The 27,145-nt window shown below is 42.0% G+C and overlaps 1 protein-coding gene across 2 annotated transcripts; it reads right to left on the bottom strand.

Annotated features, from left to right (window-relative positions):
- Positions 1 to 280: 280 nt before the first annotated feature.
- nr3c1 (nuclear receptor subfamily 3, group C, member 1 (glucocorticoid receptor)) lies at positions 281 to 27,145 on the bottom strand. 2 transcript variants are annotated; one of them, XM_086056990.1, is made up of 10 exons: positions 26,845 to 27,145; positions 26,121 to 26,169; positions 25,049 to 26,020; positions 10,832 to 10,992; positions 9,164 to 9,280; positions 8,793 to 9,071; positions 7,006 to 7,150; positions 6,760 to 6,890; positions 6,528 to 6,685; positions 281 to 3,850 (listed from the first exon to the last, which is right to left on the bottom strand). In XM_086056990.1, exons 3-10 carry the CDS (start codon positions 26,011 to 26,013, stop codon positions 3,698 to 3,700), a joined length of 2,109 nt encoding a protein of 702 aa, XP_085913116.1. In that variant the 5' UTR covers positions 26,014 to 26,020; positions 26,121 to 26,169; positions 26,845 to 27,145; the 3' UTR covers positions 281 to 3,697. The 2 variants fall into 2 exon arrangements, with proteins under 2 accessions (XP_085913116.1, XP_085913107.1); XM_086056981.1 differs by having other exon boundaries at positions 25,049 to 26,169.

The raw sequence follows: 27,145 nt of genomic DNA, 5'->3' as shown, positions 1-27,145 counted from the left end.
CCTACGGAGGGAAAAAAAAAACTGGCAACTAAGGACTTAAAAAAATATACATGAATGAGAGAGACAACCACCTGAGCCTGGATCAGACATTAGTAATCGGCGCCTCCACATTTCTGTTTAATGAATGTGTCCTTCCACGGAAGCTGACGCCATCGTCATTGCGTGGATGAGGAAACATTGTCGTCCGGGCCACTTCACAACATTGTTACTTTTCATTTGCTTGCAATCAATCCGGCCATGAATACTACTGTGTTAAAAAAAATCCCGTGGGAGTTAAGGGTACACATGGTAGTTGTTTAATCAGCATTAGGATTAAGGGATGCCAAAGCAACGTGTTAAAGTGATTTGAGGAGTTTCATTTAGACAAGTGCCTTGTCGCCATCTAATGGCATGTACGTGCCATGGAACTATGTTGAAGTGATTTGACGAGTTCATTTAGACAACAGTAGCGCCTTGCCGGCATCTTGGTGCCAAGGAACTATCTTGAAGTGATTTGAGGAGCTTCATTTTAGACAACAGTGCTTTGTGTTGCCATCTAAGTGCCAATGAACCATGTTGGAGTGATTTGAGGAGTTTCATTTACACAAAAGTGGTGCCATAGAACTATGTTGAAGTGACTTGAGGCGTCTAATTTAGACAAAATTAGGGGTTTGCTCCAATATCAGGACATCTCCAGGCAGTTATAAACCTCTTTAGGGTGGATAACTTTGACCTTATGTCTGTAAGTGCCTTTAGGGGCCAGTTTCATTATTATTATGACCATTTGACCATATGACCACGACCCGCAACCCTCGCGAGGATAAGTGGCTCGGATAATGGATGGATAGATAATTATCTTGGCTGGTTCTGAAATTGAGGCATCCATTTCGACTAACATTTCCTTGATACATTTGCCTATTGAGCATTTCACACAATACGCCAACCATACAACATCTCTTTATGACTTATCCAATGATATCATCTATGTTTTGGACGTAATTAAATCATTTAACAATTCACATTCATTTCATAAAACTAAATTATTTTATGCTTACCACACGCGACGGCGGTCAACACCTCAAATGGAGGCTTGCACCGTGAACATGAGGAAGGAGCTCATGAGGCGAGGTGGAACAACACGTAGCTAACAGAGCTAGACGAGCAAACGCACCAAAACGTGGTGCAGCTAACGTTTTAAGACAAAACCAACAAGGGGACTTGGCAGGAAAGCGGACTACCAATGTCAGTATTTCCTCAAATAGTGGCCTTTCCTCTCAATCGAGTTGTGCACTTGAAAAAAACACTACAAACGCCAAATAGCGAAATCCAAAATGTGCACTTTTTTTTTTCATGGCAGATCCTCAAAACATCCATAAAAAAAAACAGTTAAAATAAGGTATAGCCTAATTAATGACATTCATTCCCATGACTAAACTGTAAATGGATTTTTTTTTTTTAAGCTATTTGCCCTGCCATTCTGGATGCTAGATTCTGCCTTGTCCATGACAGTCAGGGCGCAATACAACCCAGTATCAAATCTGTTTCGCCATTTTGTGCGCTTTTTGAAAGACTATTTTTGAATTCTGTCAAGATGAGTAATTAAAGTAAAATGACACATTTGCCTGTTGTGGTGATAAGGGCTGTCACAATATCGGCAATATCGTGATACGGCGATGTTAAAATTGCCGCGATGTATCAACGTTGTCATTAATAGTGGCAAATCTGTTTTAAAGTTCAAGTTGTTCTCCATTTGTGCAGTTTCAGCACCCTCTGGTGGTTAGTTTATTAGTGCAGTTTCATTTGATGCCACCTACCGTATGTTTATTAAGACGCACGCTAATCGCTAATAGGAGCACATGATTGGACAAGCCTATTTCTTTGTGGATGCTGTTATTATGTGCAAAAACAGAATATTGTGATGTTAGTTTGTTTTTTCATATCGAGCTTCTTTACAGTATCGTGAGCTTTTTATATATTACCAACCTCCCCACAATATCATGATAACTATCATATCGTGAGGTTCATATCGTGATATGAGCGCATCGTGACATTTTGATATCATGACATCCCTACTGTCTAATCTTTTCAGACTTGATCATTCCATCGAATAATCGCTCCTTCAATAATAAATTCTTATTTATAGTTTCGAGGCAAAATCTTTTGTGGCAATGAAAATCCACCTCATCATCTTCTGTTTAAAGTGAATGCCCTTTGAAGAAAATCAATTTCTGGATGTATATTTGGAAGAGAAATAGGCGGTTTGGAGCATTTGCAGGCCAGAGTAAATAAATGCCATTTTTCTCAGAGTAATCAAATGCATTTTTTAGCATTTTGGAAAAGAACTCTTCAAATACATGTGGATCCTGAGGAGGATGCAAATTCTAATATTTGGGAACCACCTGCCATATACAATATCATATTCTAGTTATCATAATGCATATCATATCGCAGAACCATTTAAAAATTAAGAGCCATTATTTCACATGATAAAATACGGTATGAATCGGTACAAAATAGCTCTTCTATGCCTTAACCTCAACAGACAGTACTGTTCTTCAGTCAAGTAACAAAGCCACTATATGAGGAAATATGTTAACCATCAGTGATGCGTTCAACTTTAAAGGTGTAGGTGGACATTTGTAGTAAAATACTGAAGGGAGGATTTTGCTGGCGACGTGATCATGATCACGCACGCCATCTCGGTCGGCCGGACCGCTGCACATCTCTGGATGCACTAATAAGCTACAAATCCGCGTGAAAATAGGATCTCTTTTCTGATTGGTCGACGCAAATCACATTCTGTTAAATCAGGTCGAGGGCGAAGGTAAACGAGCAAAGGGTGGGGGGGGGGGGCAAATTGAGATTAGGCGGGCTAAAACCTAAAATCTTGCATGAAGACTGTGACTAAGCCACAGTCGTCCTTCACAGTCTTTTAAAGCCTTTATAGTCCAAAGTGCTTACGTCGCACTTTGGCAATTTCGCGTGTGGGGTGGAGACTGTCCGCACACGCGTACGCACACACATCCGCTCAAAGGAGCAAGGGGAAAAAAAAAAAACACAGTCGTTTCAAAAGGAAGCGTTGCAACTGCAATGTAGTACAATCAGGGTAAACTTGCGATGGGCTGAGGAGAGGCACGCCCCCGACATGTAGGAAGAGATAGCTGAGATGATATTTTATCAACAACAACCAAAAAAAAAAAAAAAAGGCACATTTTTTTTCCCTTTATGAATCGACGTGTGTAAACCTTGAAGAGGTCAGCTTTGTGGCGTAATCATCCTTTTGAATGGCTAACGTAAAAACTGCTTTTCATATCAAAACGGATCGAAGCGCAAAATGAAGCCGGATAATCACCGCCGGTTGCTATCGAGTCGTTGCTTCCTATGGCAACTCAAGAGTTTCAAAATGCTAATTAGGCATGACGTTTCGTTGGCGTCCGTGTGACTGCAACCTGGAAAACTGCCCGGATGTGAAAATACTATTCAAATCTGTACAGAGTAATTGATGTGTAGAATCTAGTTGTGTACTTGTCACCTGAGACAACAACATGGTTGTGAAGCGCCTTTGTCTGCAAGACAATTCCTAAGAAATCTCAAAAACCTCCGGCCGCTCCCAAAGACGAACTCGGTCTTTCCCCTGCGACTCTCCAGGGTGAAAGTAGGTGATGGTGTTGATGGTGGTCTCGGGCATTAAGGCATGGTGTCCGTTGGGAGCTAACGGTCATTTCTGGTGGAAAAGGAGAGCTTTGACGCCCCCGGCCTTGACTTTGGGAAGCTGGTGGCTGATGATCTCGGCCAGCATCTCCGGGAACTCCACGCTCAGCGATTTATTCACAAAGGTGTAAAAGCAGAAGTTGAGAAGCCCGCCGACCATCTGCGCACGCACGCACACACACACACACACACACAAACACGCACACACGATGACAACGTTCATGCAGGCAATCGATTTTTGAGACATGATCACAATCTACTCTGAGAATTGGCCCCTCCCCTCAATATTGTGATTTAATAAGATTTTTTTTCCAAAGGTCCTTTTCTCATGAATTTGAAATGTATCTACATGTTAAAATAAATGTAACAAATAAATGCATCGTGTTGGGAAATTTAAATCGTTTTTTTATGACAGAACTTGATGAATGAGTATTGTTTTCTTTTTCTGTTTGGTATTTTTCTGCCCATGACATTTGTTTACCTGGTTCATTCAATTAGATACAACTGTCCGACTTCTTTTCCCGCACAATACAATGCAACTTGAACATTTTAGTTTTACTGTGTGTTTTGTGTTTGAGGTTGAGTCTGACTTAGTGGCAATATGTGTTCCTTCCATAGAAAGGTGTTCCTTAAATTGAGAAAATTGATATTTGGGCCGAAACAAGTTGGGGTAATTGGGGTGACTCGGTTCAAAAAGAGAATGCCTGAGGCATTTTTTTTTTCTACCTTCTACCTTGAGTACCCATTTATTCCGCTGGCACCGTATTATACGGTGCCCGTTGACAGCGTATAGCGGTGGCCGCGCTAGTGGCTAGCAGCGCTCAAGTGTCACATACAGGCTGGCGAGAGCCGTTGGGATTATTTTCAAAGGCATTTTAACAAAATGAGAAAGACGTAAATTTATAGGGAGAGATTTGTCTCAAGTTTCACTTATTAATATTTCTAATGGAGAAAATAGTGTGCTGTTATGCACAGACTAAAACTACAAAATGTTGATTATCTAAAAATGAAAATCAGTTGATTGTCCCTTATTAAGTGTTGTCTTCTGTATTCAGTTGTTATTTATCCAAGCAAAAAAATTATATATTTTTTCATGTTTACCCAAATACCCTTATATTCGATAAAAATTTTCGTTAGGATATACGAATACCAAAATATTCAATAGCTGCAACCCTAACTGAGATGATCTAAATCGGTGGGTGTCAAACTCATTTTTGTCGCGGGCCACATTGTAGTTCAGATTTCACTCGGAGGGCCGTTACGACTGTTAACCCGTGTAAATGTATGATCGCCTTATACACAACGAATTGATGGATCGCTAGTTTTGAAATCGGAAGCCATTAAATAATTTTTTCTACTATTTTTATATGTATTTTAAAGGCAGGATTGGTAACAAATGCTAAAAAGAATATGTTGTGTTCACAGTGAAGACAATATCAAAAAAATGTCAAGTCAACACATGATTTGTCTTCGCGGGCCACATAAAATGATGTCGCGGGCCGGATCTGGCCCCCGGGCCTTGAGTTTGACACCACTGATCTAAATGATCTCAAAGTTTCTCATTTCCGATCACAATTTCTTAGTTCGGTCTGTGCTTGTGAAGAATATGCTTCTTATATATGACTTGAACAAATGAGCCGCCGTCGATTGGCGAGCAGATTCAGTAGGCAAAATGGCTTCGGCTGTCGGTGACAACTGATCACTCCGATTGGCTGTTAGCTAGTGAATCAGAACAAAAGTGGCAAATGCAAAACCATAACCATAGAAAAAAGGTATTCTCTTGTAAATCAAGCTTAGGTAAACGTATTTACTTCGATTTGATCCTGCGTATATTATACATGCGTTGGGCAAGGTTGCCATGTGAGCAGTTTATTTCATAAAACCAAGAATGTGGATGGCATGTTATAAAAATGCCTTTTCAGCCACGTTCATTGAGTGCAAAGGTTAACGGCAACCTCTTTCGGCCCACACACACAAGCTTTGTTCAGTTTATTTCGACGGTGTTCAAGGCCTTTTGATGTTGTTGGGCTCACCGGCGCTTTCATTCGAAAGCACTCCTTCCAGAGCAAAACTGCTATCCCTCTGATAGATTTGTATTTTTTTTCCCGGCTTTCTTAACTGCATTGAGGTCTCCCTGGATTTACTGCTTCCAAATGTCAAGTCAATACCTGATGCACTGCAGACTTTTATCGGTTTCATTTGTTAAGAAGCAACAAGGCAACGGACCCGGAGAATTAACCAATTATCGTGCATGCTTACTTTGCGTAATGTGTCTTATAATTCCTAAACGGTAAAGGCCATATTTTGTTGCAAAATTGCTTAAAGTTGAAAAGAAAAAAATCCAAATACTATCAACCCGATCCATTTTTTTTCGAGAATGTGCCCAGCAGGCCCACTGGTTGAAACACGGCATTCTGATAAATATTGCGTTTGTGGAATGAGTTAAGCAGCAAAATCCAGCCCTTTTTAGCCATCTCAGTGGGGCGGACATCACAGATGCTCAGGTCAGCCGTGATTGGTCGTTACCTGAGCTCTCTGCAAACGGGATGTCATTTTCACTCGATAGAAGTGACAAAATGGCCACCCCTGGAGATGGTTAAAAACGGATGGATTCATTCTAATTCTTATTCCACAAACACAATATTGATCAGAATGCCTTGTTTCAACTAGTGGGCTTGCATGGAAAATATTCTTTGAAAAAATATGTTTGGGTTGACTTCCCCCTTTAATGTCCAGTCCACTGGTATTAACGCATGACAAAATGCTTGTGACTATACCGCGTTCTCGACTGCACGTTGACAAAGTGCTGATGTGCGATTGCGTCCCGCTTTAGTCACCTCGTGCATGGAGTCCAGCAGTTTGGTAAGCTGGTAGAAACGCTGCCAGTTCTGGCTGGAGTTCTCTTCTCGCTTCACAATGGCTTTTCCCAGTTCCTTGATGTACGACATCCGGATCTCGTCGAAAGCCGCCTGACTCTTCAGGCCGTCCTTTGGCACTGCAGACGAAGGAAATAATCTCAAGCCTCCGCGGGCTGCCCGGAAGTCAAATACCACGTGGCGAGAGACTCACCCGTGCTGAGCAGCAGCAGGACCTTCATGCAAAGATACTCGTCGAGGGAAACCTGCAGCCGGACAAACTCGCTGCTAATCCTCATCATTTGCTCGCACTGGTCGGCCATGTAGGGCAGCTTCATTTGCTCCCTTCAATCACAGAAGAAAAACGAGTAGAGTAAGGCGGGAGCGGCGTGTTCGGGGGGCGCGTCATCCCGTTTTTGTCTTTGGAGGTTACTAATGTATACAAGTCGTTGCCACGTACTCGTTCATGATAAGGTCCGGAGCAAAAAAGAGGATGTTGCCGTTACACTGCTGGTAAGACCTCCAGCCCAGGCTAAAAGACATGAGGAAGAGCCACGAGCACTGGAGAAGGGTCATTTGGTCATCGAGGTGGAGGTTCCTGAAACCTGAGTGGGGAGGAGAGCCTGGTTGGTTGAAGACTGAGAAAACATTATGACCACTTGAACAATATCGTGATAAAAACCCTACCGAATATTCCGCCTCAACATAAAAATAAGTTGCAATGGACAGTCAAGAGATATTCGTATAACAATATGTTTTTGTTATTGTGAGGCAAATATTGAGAGCAGCTCTCAAATGTGATGCAGCTACAGTTTAAGGCTGGTTGAATGACTTTTTTTCCACTTGAAATTCAATTTAAGACTGACTCGACAATGTGGGACATGGTGATGCCATGTCCAAAGTTGCTAGAGTCCATAAATGACGTGCATCTGCTCTCAAGACTCCAGACTAAAATATTGATTACGTGATGTTATCACAAGGGTCATTTAGTCGATTAAAAAAAATTTTTTTTTTAAGAATGCTCATTTATTTTGTAGTTTGAGACTATGTACAGTCACAAAATTATATTTATCATGTGTTAACACGTGTTAAGATTAAATTCAGACATTTCAATGATAATTAAGGCCTTTTTTTTTTTTTTTTTTTTTTAATTCATAGATTCAATGCCTGGGCGGCACGGTGGTCGACTGGTAAGCACGTCCGCCTCACAGTTCAGAGGTCGTGGGTTCGATCCCGGCTCCGGCCTTCCTGTGTGGAGTTTGCATGTTCTCCCCGTGCCTGCGTGGGTTTTCTCCGGGTACTCCGGTTTCCTCCCACATTCCAAAAACATGCATGGTAAGTTGACTGGACTCTCTAAATTGCCCCTAGGTGTGATTGTGAGTGCGGATGTTTGCGATTGGCTGGCAACCAATTCAGGGTGTCCTCCGCCTACTGTCCGAAGACAGCTGGGATAGGCTCCAGCACGCCCCGCGACCCTTGCGAGGAGAAGCGGTATCGATAATGGATGGATGGATGGATTCAATGCCTTTTTCAAATTTGTAAAGGGAAAGTCAACCCAAAAATGTTCTTTACAAGAATATGTTCTATGCAGTCCCACTAGTCTAAACACGGCTTCTGATTGACATTGAGTTTTTGGAATATGAGTTAAACAGTAATATCCACCTGTTTTTAGCCATCTCTGGGGGTGGCCATTTTGCCACTTCATTTTGCTTCAGAAAACAGGTGAGCCGTGATTGGTCATTACCTGAGCCCTGAGCAAATGTGATGTCATTTTCAGTCGACAGAAAGTGGCAAAATGGCGGCCACCACCTGAGATGGCTGCTTAACTCATTTTCCACAAACACAATATTAATCAGAGTGCCGTGTTTTGATTAGTAGAAGCGCATTGAACAGATTATTGTCAAGAAAACTTTGGGTATGACTTCCACAGGTAGCCTGTAGGTCTGTCTAGATGATAACAGGAAGTCTGTAATCGATTCCTGTTGATTCTTAATACAAGATTTTAATTTGAGAAAAGCTGAAAGTTGATTTAAAACAGTCTGTGAAAAACTAACATGCTCTTGGATGCAGTCATCTTGCTTTCCAACTTACTAAAAGGAACATGACATCAGGTCAAAGCGGAATTTGGCAATCGCTTTTGATAATAATAATAACCATGCTTTGAAAAAAATCGGAAAAGGTTTAACAATCGATTGCCCGGGAAATGATACATTTCTATATGTTAGCTTTCCAGCAGAAGAAACCCACCTGGCAAAGCCTTAGCCCATTTGACTGCAGAGATGAGCTGTCGCCCACCCAGTCTGTTTAGGGAGGTCAAGACGCGCGAGAGGGTGTCAGGCAGGGTGTTGTCATAGCCCGCGTAGAGGGTGTCGGGCTCGATGGCCTTCAAAAGGGACAGCATTGTGGGGGCCAGCTGTGGCATACACTTGGGGACCAGTGCTTTAGGTTCGGCTGGCTTCGGGGGTAGCAACTCGGGCGGGTTGCTCGCGTGGTTACCTTTCACACGATTCTTCTTGGTTTTACGTGCTGCGCAAGAGTAAAGACACGCAAGTCAAGAAGATCATTCAATGGACTCCAGGTGTGAGCGACTGTATTACACTCAAAACACGTGGCCGTACCTTCGAGATTCATGCCAGCCATTAGACACTTGCGGAAGCGGCAGGCTGGGCAGTTTTTTCTTCTGATTTTATCTATGATGCAGTCATTTCTTCCAGCGCACAAGTAATTGTGTTGGCCTGAGAAGTTAGAGGAGAAGATTTATGTTAGCACAGAGTTGCAAAAACCAAATGTAGTGAGCCTCCGTTACATTGCTGTTTATCACTCAAGACCCAGCTCTATCGTGGATTTTCAAGTGATATTTGTATGGGTTTTGAAGACATACAGGCACATCTGAGTTGCACCCCTGAATTAATTGATTTCTTAAATATGGGCTCTCTATATCGCAGATTTTCACCTGTTGCGAGTGGGTCTGGAACATATCCGGCTGCGATAAACAGCGAGTTACAGTAGTCATAAATTAATAATTGACTCCATATTTGATATTTACGGAAGAGGATTAGGGCCAGTGGGGGGGGAAATAGGTTGGCAAGATTCTCACTTTTATCTCAGAATTCCTGACTTTAAAGTGAGAATTCTGACTTTATTCTCAGAATTCTGACTTTGAAGTCAGAATTGTTCTTTAAAGTGAGAATTCTGACTTTAAAGTGAGAATTCTGATATCATTCTAACTTTAAAGTGAGAACTCTGAGAATAAAGTCAGAAGTCTCACTTTAAAGTCAGAATCCTGACTTTAATGTCAGAATTCTGACTTTAAAGTCGAAATTCTGACTGTAAAGTCGGAATTCTGACATTAAAGTCAGGATTCTGAGAAGAAAGTCAGAATTCTGAAATAAAAGTGAGAATCTTACCAACTTAATTTTTTCCCCCACTGGCCCTAATCCTCTTCCGTAGATATTACTGAACTTAAACTTAGAGCAGAAAAAATAAATCACAAAATGAAAAAAAAAAAAAAAAAAAAAAAGTGTGTGAAGCATTTTCTTCTTTCTCCCTGAATCATAATAAAGCAAACAGGCCTGAGTATCCATTTTTACATACTTGAAAATGATAGTGCTAAAAAGATCGTGAAAGCACTGTTTTGTTACGTTTAATTATTCGTTTAACAGAAAAACACAGATGCGGGTATTACTATTATTTAACTGTCGGTCTATTCCACTGAAGCAATAATGACACCACAAGCACTTCTAGACACAATCGACAGGGTAAAAAAAAAAAAAAAAACCTAAACAAATATAACCTCAAAACAAAGCACTCTTTAAGCAGCTTTGGATGATTGGAAATCAATTTGGAAGCTCGGAATCGTCGATTTGTACTTTTGAGGGTTAAGTTACTTTACAATTTGACCTATTAAAACAATTCCTCTGATGAATATGTTATTACATACATGTCATAAAGTTACAGACGATTTCACTTGTCAAAACTCGTGCCTAACGTCTTGTTAAAAAGGAATTGACGAGCTGTCAAATGACAGTGCCGAGTTGCACTGAGAGTAACTTCCAGGTAGTCTTCGATGTTCACGTGCAATTTTCATGCAGTAACTTCTGAACGGTTTTGATAACGGACAGTTATGAAGAAAAAAAAACAAAACAATAAAAGGACGAACTGCCAAGCAGCAACAATAACCTACGTTTTGCCAGAGAATATGATTCATTCTACCAATGTCATGTGATGTGATCACGATGCCATATAGCAAATATGGTGTCATATAAAACAATGCAGTCTGGCTTCACCTTCCACTGCTCTTTTGAAGAACACCTTGCAGCTGCCACATGTGAGCACACCGTAGTGGCACCCGGAAGCCTCGTCGGAGCACACCAAGCAGATTTTGTGAGCGGCACTTCTGCCCTGGGCCGACGACGGTGCCGTGGTGCCTTCCGGTCGGGAAGTCGAGCTGAGGCGAGATGAACAGATCGTGAGCGGTGAGGGAACGGCTATTTAATATCTCTTCGCATTCCAGCAAGAAATGTGAATATGTAGGAAAAACAATCTTTTTATTTCACAACTTATATGTTAAGATTCATTCATACTGGGTCTATTTGGTGTCATCGGTCACTGTGGTCGCTGACCGCCTAAATGTCCTTCACACAAAATGAAATTAAATTTAAGGTGATTGACCCTTGTAGTTCACTGAAAACAATCGGGCGATGCAGATCCTTTCAAGCGTCAAACTGCTTCTTCCTTTTTAAAAAGCAATTAGAAGCACACTTCCACTAAAACCACATTTGATTTTTTTTTAAGACTTCTTATTTTGATTTGATTTGTAGTTTCTTGTATTAACCGTAAAACATTTTGTGCTTCTGTTAGGGCTGAAATATTAACTTCAAATTGACATCACAATGTCGTAGAATGATATAGTGTCTCGATAAATTCAGTAGGAAGTGCAGTCGACTGGTTTGCATATCACTGTTTCATCAGACAAGAAAAGTTCAAGTAATATACAGCCACAGATTGCATTATTGCTGCCATCTGATTTACTGATTTATATTCAAGCCACACTTGTTTGGTAACATTTTGCTAAGCTGTTGTAATGAATGCTTCTACGACTGCATGTCCAAGTGTTTATTACGTTAACAACTCTAAAGTACATAAGGTGTCTTACATATTAACTCACGGTTCATTTGCCTTTATTTTAGTGGAAGCCGTAGCCTAACATATAAGACCAAAACATATAAGACCAAAAACAAAACATCAGGTCAAGTGGTGCGGAAAATAGATGGATGGACATCTGATATTGTTTATTGTAATAAGAATTCATTTATTGCATGTGTTTATTCAAAAATACATGGTAAGAGGACCTTGAAAAAAATAATCACATATTTAAATCGCAATATTGAGTGGAAAAAATTTAAATTTTATTTTTTTCAAAATTCAAATCAGTTTCTGCATTTTATACATATACTATGTGCACTTACAGTCCCCTGTGCGAAACGTTCCATAGAAATTAAATGTACTTACAACTACTGTAAAACGTAATGATAATAGCATTTCGACTGTAGTTTTTCAATCTCATCACTACTGTCTGCTGAGATGCAGTTCATCAAAGCCACCACAAGAGGTCTCCTGGCTTTTGTAAATGCATGTAAGGTCCACACCCCCTTTCCAATCCAGTAGCTTCATTGACAATTAAGCCCATCTCAAGCTTGAGCTGCCATCGTCTGTGTTTGTGCATCTTTATGTCTGAACTCTGCGTGAGCTCGACTGAAAAAAAAAAAAAAAAAAAATGGGTACGTGATCAGATCTGCTCGGGAGTGCACGGAGCGCGCTGTTAAGCCACGTTTGCATAGTTACACAACACAAGGGCGCACGCAAGAGGAATGGGGGGCCAGACCGCGGCAGTCGGTGGGTGTAGTAGGGTGGGAAAACCTGCAGAGAAACAACAGGGCCTCACGGTCTAAGAATTCAGCAGCCTACAGAAAGGAAGGGGTGTTACGGAAGTGCTCTGGCTAAGTGTGGAAGGCACATCTTTATTTGTATTCAAGGAGTTGGATTCAAGTAACCAGTAAGCTTGCTATTTTTCCCAGCACCACAACTTGTAGCAAAACACTCATCAAATCGCCATGTTTTCTGTCTATGGACTGTCTAACTACACTTTGACTCAAAAACAGTTCGGCCGAACGGAGAGGTTTGGGATTCCTACTTCCTTTGGGATCATTTTAATTAATCCGACTTTAACTTTCATTACCTAGTGGTAAACCCATTGTAGTAAACATGCACTGGTGTGAAGGGTCATGTGGCAAACACGTTGCTGGGCCGCTGCGGGAGACTTTTTCAAAAAGATCAGAGCCCAAACTGAGTTCTGACATACAAGGTGGGGCCAATAATGAGTCCACTGTGAAGAAGCTGATGATGTCACAGGGCGTGGAGGGCTAATGACGCCACCTTTCATTGGCCCAAATGGAGTGGTGTCATTTGGACAGCTTTCCTGCAAAGGCTTTAAGCTACTCATTGAAATCCAATTACTCTCACGCAGCTTAAATCGGAGGTAAAATTGTGTCAGAATGAGGAGGAAAGCAAGGAATAGGAAAAGAACCAGTCATGATCACAATACAGTGGCGCATTGTCATCTTTCACCATTAAAACGAATTGAAATGCCATTAATCCATTCCAGCTCACCATATAACACCAACAAAAAAAATGAAAGGGGGTAGTATAACACATATATAAGACATTATAAAACTGTCAACGTGGGTCAGTTAGCTGCAGTAGTGGCCGTTTGTTGCAGAGGAAGAATATTTGCCCGTGAGTGTGTTGCTTAAAGGTTTACAACAGCTACATCAATGCTAGTTTCGTTAACACATTTACAGTGTTTGGCATTGTGTTTTAGTACTAAGATAGCAGACTTGCGTAAGACAAAGTTATTTGGTCTGATTAAATACTCATAATAACTCTCTTTGTTTCATGTTTACAATAAACGTCAAATAGGAGTGGTAATAAACTGCTTGAACCAAACAAGGACACACCAGACTGAGGTCTCTTTGAGGATAGTCAAAGATGAACAAAGCACTGATTGACAGCATCATTTCGGAGCTGTTGAAATGAAACGAGTGCGCTCGGTTAAAAGGAAGTTGCTGCCTTCAACGGCGTTAACTATCGGTCAGCGTTCGTATCCCAGCGCAGCAGCGCTGAGAGAGGCCGCGACTCGAGAAGTTAATCGCTTGCGTTTGTACGCGCAGCCTTTATTGAGACAAGCTACCTTTGAATGACGCTGGTGGCCCAATGACCAGCTGAACATTTCATAATCCCTCTTTGCCCGGAGTGTCACGTGTAAACAGCTTCCTGCTACATGGTGTATTTATATCTTCATGTAAGCAGCAATTTTCCCAATGCAAATATGTTTTAAGTAGGAGAGATCATTTAGTGATGATTTAACATGTCCGTTTACATCACATTTCGCAGGCTCCCCTCCTGCAAACTGATGAGATATGTTTAATCATGTGATTCATCTTACACATCAGCGCCGACCTCCTTAATGTAATTTAAGATGTTTAGATCATTGCTTCATCTGGCAGATCAGGGAGGCCAACACAGAGGTATCTAGCAAGAGAATTATTGTAGTTTAGCATTTAGGATAATGTACAGTTTGGTTGAAAACAGAACTATAGGTTTTGTTACAGAGACTTTACTTTGGATTTGAGCCCAGGAATAACAACAATGGGCTTTAGTATGAGTAAGTCCTGCAATTCAGTTCATGAGTCAGTGAGGGCGTCTTCAACAGCCACTAAGTTCTTCTATTGTGTGTGTGGTTTTTTTTCTTTTTAATTGAGAGTAATCAAAGCCTGCGAGAGCTATTCAATGCAATATTTGTTTGCGTCCAACTTTTGGGAGCGTTGTTATTGTGGAACCGGTGACACCGTGGCAGAGGCAGATTAAAGCTCGACTTGCACATCAATATGGCCTGGAGTCATGACGTGTTAACGCATAAATTGTCGATGCAAGACCCACACATAAATAGCAGGCCGAGACCATGTGATTGAAAGCCAGGGACTAGGAAAATGAATGCAATTGACTGATACACTGGAGTAAAACCTGACATTTCTTTTTTGACAGTAAACTAAGACAACTTCTCTGACACACTTACAATCAGAGATATAACATTGGCGCAGCATGTGGATGATATATCTTCATGATGCAATTTACATTGCACACTGGCAAACTGAACGAAAGCGTGGCTCAACTACGCTTTTATTTGGTTTTAGTGAAAGACAAAATAATGCAGACAATATGCAGTGGCAACCTGGCTGCTCTTCTAATAATTCACTAGTAATCAATATCATTGATGTATATTTTCCTCCTACAAAGTTACACACCGAGTTTAAAACTAGTGATCTGAAAACACTTTGATTTGATTGCAAACGTTTAAAAGTATTATTAGGCATACTGTTTGATTCCATCATAAAAAAAGGACGTTTTTTTTTAAAATGACCCTCAAAATATGTCAGCTTCAAACCCCAAACGCAAAACCTCCTGTATTGTTTTACAACAGAGGAGGAAAAGCTCACTTGAGGAGTGACAGGCTCAATATGGGATGATCGGTGTCACTGCTGTGATTCTAACCGATCTAGCTGAGTCCACTTGTGTCGTGCAAAGGAGAGCAAAGCAGAGACAGGAGGATCTGCTTCTTCCCTGAGCTAAGAGCCACCAAAATAGAACTAGGAACTGGTTTGCACGCTCTGCATCACTGTTGCATGCAAAAGAGCATGGCATCTAATTTTGGCATGGACAGACATTATTTGTTGAGGCAGAGACTGGGCTGTGGGACAACAACTGGATGGGTTGAGTTGGATTGTTGCATCCAAACAACTAGCTACTTGTGACCTAAACTCTGTTTCCACCAAACAGAACAGTTGGTTCGGTTTGTGGTACATCTTGTCATTCTTATGTTCTATTGTCAAAAGATGTTTATGATGTCAACTTAACTGATCCTAACAGAAATAAAGTACAGCGGAACCTCGATTTAACAGACCCGGAAACAACACACCCGGGATTCAACGGACCTAAAAACAAGTGTCCAGTCCATTGAAAACGCTGCTTTGTACAGCACCTCCAAAAGTCTATTTGTCCCAGAATTGTCTGCAATTCGCCACAGCGCCACAAAGACAGAGACTGGTCACGTGTTTCCGGCTTGCACTGCTCTCTTGTCAAGAATAAACAGACTTAGAGTAGACTAGAGCAGGCAAAAAAAAGCATACCAATGTGGCGGCCATGTTTGCAGGGGCGAGCCATCAATGGTAATGGGAAGCAAAGAAACTCCGTATTTTGCACCTGCACTTGCGAGGAAGTACTCTACATGACTATTTGCATTGGTTCGGAGTGGACAAGAGATAAAGTTATATCCCAGAGGAGACTGAGAACAGACCATTACAGCAAAGTGGAGACTGTGGCAAAACTCATCCGATTACTTATTTGATGGAATAATCGATAGGGTAATCGATTCTAAAAATACTTAAGCGTGACAGCAAATATAAGTACTTGTACTCGGTGGAGTGGTAGCAATGCATCCCTACTCAACATAAAAGAGTGAATGAGCTGCACTGTTACTAATGAGAGACATATGGACCTGTCAGAGAATGATACATTGTGTTGCAGCATGAACTGCAAGAGCAGAAACAGTTAAACTACTACAGCTGTACTACTATTAAAAACTTCAGACACACTGAGCTCCTTTAGTACCTTCTGCGAATTAACAATATCACACTATGGACTACATGCACGCAGCACTTCCGCGTTCGACGTCTTAAGGCACCGAAGCGTCCAATATGCAGAACGGAAACTCGGGGACAGAGGGACGATAACCAGTTCTGCGAATACGCGCAACCACACACACATAAATAATCCAGAAAATACCCCAAAATGATGACAATTGATAGAAATTCTCTGAAGTAAAACGGCTTCAAAACAAAAGCGCTCGGCATGACCGGAAAGGGCGATGCTTTATGAGATTTTACTGGAAATACGTCACATCACTCCGTGCATATAGTCCATTACAGATGTGATGCTTGTGAACTTTTCAAACTAAAAAATACATGTTTCTATTTCAGTTGCCGTTTAAAGGGACGGTGGGGCCGGGAGGGCCATGTTTTCACTAACAAGGTCATTTTATATATTTTTTGTTCAGGAAAATGAAAAGAGTTGTCATTTTCTATTTTATCAATACATTTGGGAGAAATTAGGAAATAAGTGACTCCGTGAATAACGCCCCTTGTAAATGAGGAGAATGGCCGCACCCCCTAGCGTTCTATCCCTGTTCGGCCGGAGTCACGGGAGGAACCGATTCCAAACTCTCCATTGGAAATCATTGTACTTTCATTGCTTACAACGTCCAAAAACGGCGATCAATTGGCACCAAAATTCATGTGGACATCTCTACTAATTCCCACTACAACACATCAAAAGGATTAACCTCTTCGTGGCTGATTTATATGAGAATGAGGAAACGTGGAAGTGAGCAGAGCTACATAGGCTGGGACCAGCGCACACTGCTTAAAAAAAATAAAAACAAAAACAAAAAACACTGCTTCTTTGCTGATCACGGTTAGGACGATCGAGGTATTTTACACCAGTCAGGATATTTACAGAGACTGAAGTGGAAATGAGTAGACGTGCACATTTATTTTCTCGACCGACAACACGCCGTCCAATTTGGAACATAAACAGCCGAAAATGTACGTTCCAATGCGGCCACACTCGGCTGTGCAGTCAGCCTCGCTGGAACTTTTTGTTCACTGAACATTGACGCTTGTTCGATAAGGGCTTAACTCACTCTCTGGCGGCTCTCTGTCTGACAACGCGCGCGACTGCTTGGGAGGCAACCCCGCGGCTTGAAGATCGACGCAGGCTGGACGCAGAGTAGGGAACTAATGTTGTTGTGCTAGCACCTTTTGTTTTAACAACCTGAAGCTAGTTGTTGCTATTAGCCGTCCCATTATCCTACCTTTAGCCGGGGAGGGAAGAGGGGGGCGCCTGCTGCTGCTACTGCTGCAAGCCACCGTCTCTCTCTTGAGAGTTTAGCGTCGCTAAATGTCCGAAATATAACCAGCCGGGGTTCGTGTGCGCATTCATGCTCTTGTCCGCTTCAGCTTGTGAAAGTGGAGGAGCAATCGCCACGGTATTTTTGATTTTGTGGAGGTGATCATGATGAGATCACGTTTTATGTCAATAAATCCAAACTATTGTGCAGAACACTTTTATACTTTCACAGGTTGAAGTGGACAAAAGTAGCAATGTGCATTTGCATGTTGGTGGCGATCGGTCACCGTTTTAGACAACAGAACTGACAAAGCGAGCAATATTACCACGCTTGGCTCCCTCCCGTGACGTGGACAGCTGAGAACGAAAACATAACATAAGCCACGCCCCAAAAAGGGCCGGGGAGATTTGTCGTAAAACTAATTAAAAAAAAAGCCCATAAATCACTACAGACTCTTTCGAGGTGGGCATTTTAGTACTAATGTTAGTTTTGCATGCAAACCTATTATATAAGTGCCAATGTTAAGATCACCCAAGTGTTACTTTAAGTGCTTCAAAAAATCCGATTGCTGCATTACAATATTAAGTCCATACCTGTTACCAGTGACTTGGCATGAATGGTTTCATTAATCAGGTCTTTATTTTTGTTTCTAGTAAGAGCCATCACCTTCCCTTTTACATATTGTAGCCCGAGCAGCGACTAACTCTTGCTAATGGCGTGGCAGAAGAAAAACAACCCCAAAGGACTTGACTTTTCACATTAGTAGCCATAAATGGTGCAGTTTCTCTGTGTGTGTTTGTGTAGGTGGGAGTTTTCCTGCCTTAAGAATGAATTAGGGCCCCGCTGCTACTGTGCAAACGGCTGTCACAGCTCAAGCTGGATGTAGGAGGAACCTCCTAAAGTCTGCTGACTCAACACATTAACACAATACTAAGACAGGAAACTCAAACCACACCCATACGTCGATGGCAAAAGTTTCTCGGAGTTGAAATGGTGTGAAAGTAAACGCAAATATGAAAATGCACAATTGTGGTTTGGGGCCAATGTGGTAAGAGAAGCAGTAGTGACTGGAATGGCTGGCATTCCATCCAGTGCGTTCACTCAGCGCCAGCTGTGTACAGGCTGGAAGTAAAAGTAGGTCAGGGAAGTGAGTGCTTCACAGCGGAGCTCTGTGGTTCCGCCTGGCTGCCTATGAGGCGCATACACATGCACACACCCACACAGCCATGTATTATACACAAAGCTAACTGAGGAATGCAAGGTGATATAAAAAGCAGCTCGGAGACTTTGGTGACAGTAAGGTTGAGGTTGTCCTTCACTAAAGGGAGCCAGAGAGGGATAATGGGCGAAGTTGGGGCCCCTCCACATTTTGACCGCAAGACTGTAAATAACATACTTTATTTATACGGTATACACCAACCAGCCACAGCATTATGACCACTTGAACAATATCATTATATCCAATGCAATAGTGCAATAGGAAATTGTGCCCCTGCAAAGATAACGCTAAGAAGTATTCATTCAATGTTTGATACAATGGTTGTAGTATGTAGTGGCGTGAGAGCAGTGCCTAACATTTCTACTACCTCAAAGAATGACTGGAAACTGCTCACCGTATGATGCAGTGTAGTGCTACACCGTTGTGGAATTTCTCTTACACATGTTTAATCCTTCCACTCACAGCGCACCTGTTTTCAGAAGCTGAGCTATGATTGGTCGTTATCTGAACCCTGACCATTTGTGATGTCATTTTCAGTTGACAGAAGTGACAAAGCAGCCGCCCCCTGAGATGGCTAAAAATAGGTGGATTTAGCTGCTTAACCTATATTCCAAAAACGCAATATTAATTAGAATGCCATGTTTTAGCACTGGGCCTGCATAGAACGTACTCTTGAAAAAAGTATGTTTGGGTTGACTTTCTCTTTAAGGCTTAAGATTGAATTAGATTCAAAGTTTCTCTTACAATTCAGTCTCCTTCCCCAAATTTCAGTCTAGTCTGAGATGCAGCAAACGGCTACTTATAAAACAGAGAACATAAAAATACGGAAAGCCTGATGAGTTAAGGAACTACAAAATACTGTCTTGCATCTGGGATGTGGGAACTACTCTATTCAATGAGATGGATACAAACAATGCCCTCCATTCACACCAAGGTTGAGTCAACAGTCCACCGGAAATTCCAGGACCAGAACGCGCTCATTACGATTAATACTACACGACGGACAGATCAAAAATAACACTTATTTGGCAAGAGTAGCGTGGATCAAAACATGGCACTGCTAAAGCAAGTTGCAGGCTTCGTCCACATGCTTAGGGGAAAATACCACATTGAAAACATATGTTACATAACGCGCTGAACTAATGAGCTCTGTTACCAGCAACTTCAGGCTGGACTTTCTCCTTCCTGTTGCATAACTCAGCAGTAGCTTCGATCATGTCATGTCAACCGACTGGACCATCAACATGTTCAAGACAGTGTGGAATATTTTTGGAATTTTGATGCCAAAGTCTGAGAAGTAACTCTTTGTCGTTACTACCAACTACAAGGCAAACCACAAAACAGAGCTGCGTAAAATGAACATCCACGCTACGGGATGGAAACTTAAAGAAAAGCTACATAAGTTGCTAGTCCAAGCTGGAATGATCCACTTTTTGGTAAAGATACAGTGCATCCCTAAAGTACTAACAGGGCTTCACTTTTTCTAGGAACACTTCTGCTTGTTAGGAACGTCTCCCATGTATAGATAATGGAGGCCACTGTGTTCTCATTGGAACCTTTCAAAAGAGCATCTTTTTTTCTGTATCCATCCCCTGATTTGTGGGTCTCCAGACAATCCCTTTGACTTCATGTATTGTTTGAACTCTGACATGCGCTGTCACCAGTCAGGCCTTATATTGTGCCTTTCCAAATCATTTCCAATCAACTGAATTGGACTCCAATTAAGCTGAAGAATATTTCTTCATTTTTATTCGTAATAAATGTGCAAATATATATATATAAAATTTAATTTTGAAGTGATGCTGTAACGTAAAATGTGGAAAAACACTGAATACTTTCCAGATGCACTGTAACGAAAATGTCTCAGCAAATGCGATCAGTGCACATATTAGATTGATTTTAGCCTTTCTATGACCAGAGGATCCAAGCAACCTTCCCCAAAGATCCTAATGAGGGCCCTAGGGATCCAGCCAAAGAAAAACAAAGGAAGACTTCAAACAACAGCACAGTCTGATTTGAAAAGGAAGGTCACTGGAAACACACATTGGTATTTAAAAAGGCCACCATCAGGCAGGGGGAATACGTTTGTCCTTGATAAAATTGGGATTTGTTTATTTTAACAGCATATCCTGGTCACTTAATTAAGTCTTTTGGGGTACAGACCTTTCCAGTATAGCCCAAGGATCAATGGAGAGAGAAAAAAAACAAGGGGGCCTGAGCGGGTTAAGCCGGCGAGGTCACTAGGGCTTAACCCTGCATTTTTTTCTTTGACTTTAAATCAAGCTCCAAGGTAACCAATAGTATACATCAGCTGTCTATTTAGAATGAGCAGAGGTAAACCTGACCACTAATGAGCATTCTGATGACACATTAACAACATGATGCACAGCTACTCAAGCTTCAGGTGTTTAAATTAGTCTCATCAACTTGCAGAACAACCAGTGACATTTTTAACCTGTTAAATACACTGTAGTAAAAGACACCATTGAAGCCACCTGGATGCCAACTACGGGACTATTTGTCAGTGCATAAGGCAATGTGGAGCTACATCGTGTATGGTTGTAAACAAACACTACAACCATAAGCTTTAATTAATGACACATCATCCGTTTCAGGATGACCTTTTGCAATTAATTGTGTTCATGGGGCTAAAAAGAGGCTGTGTAAAGTATGCATAAATCTAATGGAAGCTAAGGTACCCTGGGTTATAAAGTATTAAGTTTACTCAGTTTTTGTTTATTTGACCAAATATTCAATGCTTTGAGCAGCTATACATGCAGAACATCCAAACGGGTCCCGCGAAGGCATCATCTCCACTGTTCTCCATCCAGCCCTGCCACACTTGCATCGTAAAGATTCTTGTGTGTGAATGCCGTTCCCAGACTTTATCTCAGCGTTAAACGCAATCATTCCTCAGCAGGTCGTACAAACACACAATTGAAGACCACAGGAAAAGTGGTTCACAGCACGCGCAACTCATTTTACTACGACCACATACTGTCGGTTTCTCATTTGCACGGTGACTGCCATCTCAAATGTTTTGACAAAAGATTTCGTCGCGCATCCAGGGCTATTATGACTTGTCGCATCTGCCCATCACTTCCGCCTCGTTGTCTCATGACCAGTCTGGTTAATAATTTAATCAATCAGTGCAGCATCATAAAAATTTCACAGGTTAAAAAAAATAATAATAAAAACGATAAAAACGAATGTGGGCGCAATTTCCTATGAGACGCCGGATGGAGCAATGAGCCATCTATTGCTAGTAGGGCTGTCCCAAACAATTATTTTTCTCCCAATTTTTAGCAATTGCAATAGCAATTTTTCAACTAATCCAGCAATTTTTGGGTTGACGATTATTAATTTACAAAACCACTTCTGAACACTTTTTTTTTTAGTTCTTTGTTTATTAAAGTAAAAAAAAAAATTAAAATTGAATGGACACTCTTTTAGGCAAGCATCATGACGTGTGAACATGAATGAGGTATTTCTCTGTCTATCCATTACAGTGAAACAATGTGTGAGCTCATGTTAAGCAGCCCAAGCATAACTAAAAAATATAACTCATATAAATAACTCATAAATAAAGTCCAATGAGGAACAATCTCCACAAATGCAATGGGTCTCATGTTCTGGACAATCATTTTAAGGATCATTTATGTGGTTTGAGATGCTCTTTCTGGTGTGCATTCCTCTTTTATTTTGGGGCGGTGTACTGTGTAACAACATCATTTTTTTTTCTTTTTTTTTTTTTTCAGGATATCGTTCTAAATACGATGTGCATGCTGTGTTGCGCCCGGGGTCTGCACAAAGACGGTGAGACTGAGAGCTTCCCGGGACAGCAGCAGTTTAGACATATAATCACGTCGCGTAGAGTCGTAAAAAACGATGGCAGACTTAGAATCAGCACAAAACATTTCTCTAGAAAGGTTTACTTCCATCTCTGATAATTGTTTTTTTTTTTAATGAAGAATTTGTTGACCAGTGTTTTGTATTTCATTGTTGCCCTCAGATGAGCAAGATGAGATGGATCAGGATGAGGAACTGTGAGCACCCGCAAAGTCACCCTGTGATGCCCAAACACAGTGGTCAGACGCAGGGATGAATGATCGCATCTATTCAAGAGGGCCCTCATCACTTGTGAAATGCATGCTCTGTATGGGGCATCTGTAGATCACACTGGCCCTGAGAAGACTAATGACCTACATCTAATCCGTAGCATTGTTGAAGGGGGAGCATTTGTCTCGAGCTAATACATTATAGCGGCCATCACAGAACTAATATCCATTTTAAATTCTTTGTGATCTTTGAAAAGTTTGGGGACACACTGCTGATTGTGGGATCTGATGTTGATGAGCCTTCATGAATCTGGTTTGTTTTATGATTAAAGCAAATGTGCTTCGTTCACCCTTTTCAGCTCAGCTTCCTTATGCTCGCCTTCCACTTTCATTGCATGATGGTACCTCCCTGTCTGATCATTTGTGTTTAAAAGTAACTTCAATGCAAACTATTTTTCACTTTTACTTGAGTATTCTCTTTAGTAACAATGCTGTTAATTGAAGATTTTTTGGCTACTCAGCCCACCTCTGTACATCATTAAATGCAAATGCATCATTAAATGAAAATGATTAAAACATTAAAACTACCAGGTCAATCAACATTGACTTTCCAAAGGTCAGCAGCAGAATGGCTGCAAGATATTCCTTGACCTGAAACACAAATGCTGTTTGCATTTCACATGATGTTGAAACTAAATCCCATTCTTTATGATGAGGGACTTGGAAGCTTTTGGCTGGCCTCTGTCTGCCCAACCTCTTAACAAAATGCAACTAGCCTTATTACTGTGTACTTACACCCCTCAGAGCTTTTAGGAGCGTTCATATCTCTGCCTACTTTTTCCATGTCATCCTCCCACCTCACTGCATTAGTAGGAAGCAGCATTTTAATGTTTTCTCTTTTTAGCTGTGACGATCTATGTTCCAACGTGGTTCAAGTCGGCAACGCTCACAAAGCGGACTACAGTGAACAGTTGGAATATAAAGAAAAGGCCAGTTGCGGTTCATACAGAAAGATATTCTCAAAGTGAAGTTCGGACAGAATCTCATGCAGTGCCCAAAAAGAAAGAACTTGAAAAGCAAGTTTATGCAACACAGCATTTTATAGCAAAAACTGTTTAAAAGTGTTGTCCTTTTATCTCATCTTCAAAGTTGTTCTATGAGTCAATAGAATGTTCAGAATCAATGAACAAAATCAAGGAATACCATTAGAAATAGTTTTGTTTTGATAGGCATTATTTTTCTTTATAAAATGCATGCTGTTCAGTAAAAATGACCATCACTAATAGGCCCCTTTTACACTGCCTGTAATAGCCAAGATGTGTGCGTGCGTGTATAGTTTAACACCTGGGTTCGTTTCTCACTGCTGCCATTTCCATCAGGAAAGACTTAAGGCCCTGATACACCAAAACGACGTTCACCAACAGTGACAGACGCTTACCCCGTGGCGTCCGGCCGGCTGTCGGCACGTCACGCTGGCAAAACAGCAACGACAGACAGCGACGCTGACCATTAAAGTACTTTCTGCGCATGCATAAGATGTAATACCCTTCCACACCATCGGCGGCGGTAGTCACCATTTCTCATGGTTAGAAAACTCCAACCAGAAAGATGTTGGCCGGGGGCGGATTATAACAACGTAAACAATGCATTCGGCTCTATTCTTCGCTCATGATCAACTCCCACGCAAAGTAAACCACATTATTGACACGGTATTGTGAAATACTTACATTGTCGACCCTCGCTCTTGTACTCGTAGGAAGATTAATGCAGCGGAGGCGTGCTCACTGTTTTTACGCATTTGTCACTTCCCGTTGGTGCTGCGAGCGCTGATTTGCTAGCAAACAGCCAATCAGAGTGACCAAATGTCACGACTGGCGACGCCGATTCAACATGCGTAAACGCCCCCAAGACGCTTACAGGCGGGTTACGACACGACGACGGTGGCCACTACACCAAACAGAAGGCGCATTCAGACGCCACGGCCCTTCACGACCTCCGACGTCGGTTTGGTATATCAGGGCCTTAAAACTGATCTATCTGCAATGCAAATTCAGTTAGATAAAAACGAAATGGAAAATGGCAGTAGAGCGAGTTAGTCAACTCAACTTAATTTATAGGGCAGTTTAAAAAAACAACCATAGCTGCACGCAGACTACAATGACAATCACTCTCCAGTCAATTAACTGCTGCCAACTTGTCTTACCTGGCAAACCCGGTGCGGTAGGTAGGAGTGGCTGAGAAGACCTCAGAGGCTTGATTCAAGCCTGCGGCTGGCCCAGGGGTCAAGCCTCTGTTCCAGGGTGCACCAACGGTGGCAACAGGAACATACTGGCAGGTGACCGACTTCTGATCCTTCAGCGGCTGCGTATCGAGTCCAAAGTGGAAGCTCTGACCTCCCGAGGTGCTCACCCCGCAGATGGAGATGGGACTAGATGTGGGTAGGTCAGGGGATGTGGTGCTGCTTATCTGGCAGTAAGACATCTTCTCTTGTTTAATCACACCTTGAGTGCAGAGCTGAATGAAGCCATCTTTTTCTTTCTTCACCAAAGTGGCGGTCGGCGTTAAGGATGTGGATACGCTTGAGTTGGACTGATCAGGGCTGGTGATGCTGTTGCCATTGAAAGCAAGTGGGCCACTGCTGTTAGCGCTCTCAGAGGTGATGGGCTTGATTTCCTTCTCCGAGGTGACATCCACAAGCAGAGCATCATCTGCTAGGGTGGACAGGAAGGCGTCATCCCCTACGTAAAAATCCGACGGGGAGCCGGTGAGCTCGAAGTCACTCAGCAGATCCAGAGTGTTATCGCTGAATAATTTGTGGTTCATGTCTATGTCTTTGCCAATGTGCTCGATAGCATGATCAAGGTCAGTAGGATCGTGACCTACTTTATCCAAAGAGAAATCCTCAGTTTTCATGGTGAAAAAGCTAGGATCTGATCCTCCGATAAGGGAATCCATGGAAGACGGGGTTAGGTGTGCTACTCTGGCCCCTGACTGCGTTAACTTCTCCTCAAAGTTTAGGCGGCTAGATGAGAGCAGTTTCTGATCTTTGGTCAAGCCCTTAAATTGTGGATCTTCGTGCAACGTGCTAACGGCGGCAGTGATAGAGGAGGATGTTACTTCCACTGGCACAGGGCTGCTGTTGAGGCCGTTGGACTGTCCAGGCTGCATTAATTGGCTGGATGGGAGAATAACAGAGGCCGTAGTGCTGCTGGTACTGTGAGAGGACACTTTCAATGGACTGCCCCCCTCTGAAGTTTGAATGTAGACCAGTTTACCTGTATGGTCATCTTTGCTCAATGTTATCTTTACTTCACCGTTGTCCATCTTTTGTAGGGGGAGGGGGAGGGAGAGAGGGAGAGAGAGGGAGGGGGGAGAGTGTGAGAGAGAGAGACAGATCAAACATGTTGCCGGTTGGACAGCATATACAGCCAATTTGACAAGCAGAAAATTTGACCAAGTGTTCCTCATTCCACTCTATTGTCAACCATTTCGTTCCTTTTAGGCATCTTTGTAGACTAGAACTGGTTTTACACACGGGCTAGGGTGAGAGGTGACAAAGGGAATGTGGTGGTCAAACGTTTCAAGCTAGTGGGAGTGGTTTGTTCTATTTGAATTAAACGTTCATAGAGCGCTTTGTACTTCTTTATATAAATAATGATGGAGTGCAAAAAAAAAAAAAACAACAACACGCAAATAGTGTAATTACCACCCGCGCACATTAGCTAGCTAGCCCGACGAAACGGCCGTAGTACGACTGTAACTACCTCGACAACATAAATATTTATATTGAGAAAAGTGAGTGTGAAGCATATAACGTTGCTTTATCTGTGATTGTTGCCATGCTAAGCTAGTAATGTGAATGGCGTACCAACACGTCTCGAATGACGCGAAAAGTAATGGTAATATCGCCAAGATAGCTGCGGGTTAAGCGTTCGACTCCGTGCCCGTGTTTAGCAAACAAACGCATCGAGCCAAACCTCAAGAAAAACTTTGATTTACCCTTGAAATGACTTCCTGTTGGTGGGAGCCCACTGGTCGTCAGTCAACATCGTCATGGATCAAAGTGGCCGACCACAACATGCCACTACTGACTTGCTACTTGTGAATTCCAATAGCGTCGTATCCTCCTAAATGTGTCGATGAAAAGAGGAAGCAAAGCCGAGCTGGGATTAGTCTCGTTTATACGTCTCTTGAATCTTTATGAAGGCCTGACATGCAGTGTGAAACTGCAAGTAAACAAGCTGAGCTACGGTGCTCCCCAGCTAGCCATTGGGGAAGTACTGTACACGCTAACCTTCAA

Source organism: Filicampus tigris, chromosome 2, assembly GCF_054856515.1.
Source record: "Filicampus tigris isolate MCC_2025a chromosome 2, RoL_Ftig_1.0, whole genome shotgun sequence".
NCBI lineage: Eukaryota > Metazoa > Chordata > Actinopteri > Syngnathiformes > Syngnathidae > Filicampus > Filicampus tigris.
The sequence above is the reverse complement of the archived record's forward strand: the minus strand, read 5'-3'. Positions and strand labels throughout refer to the sequence as shown.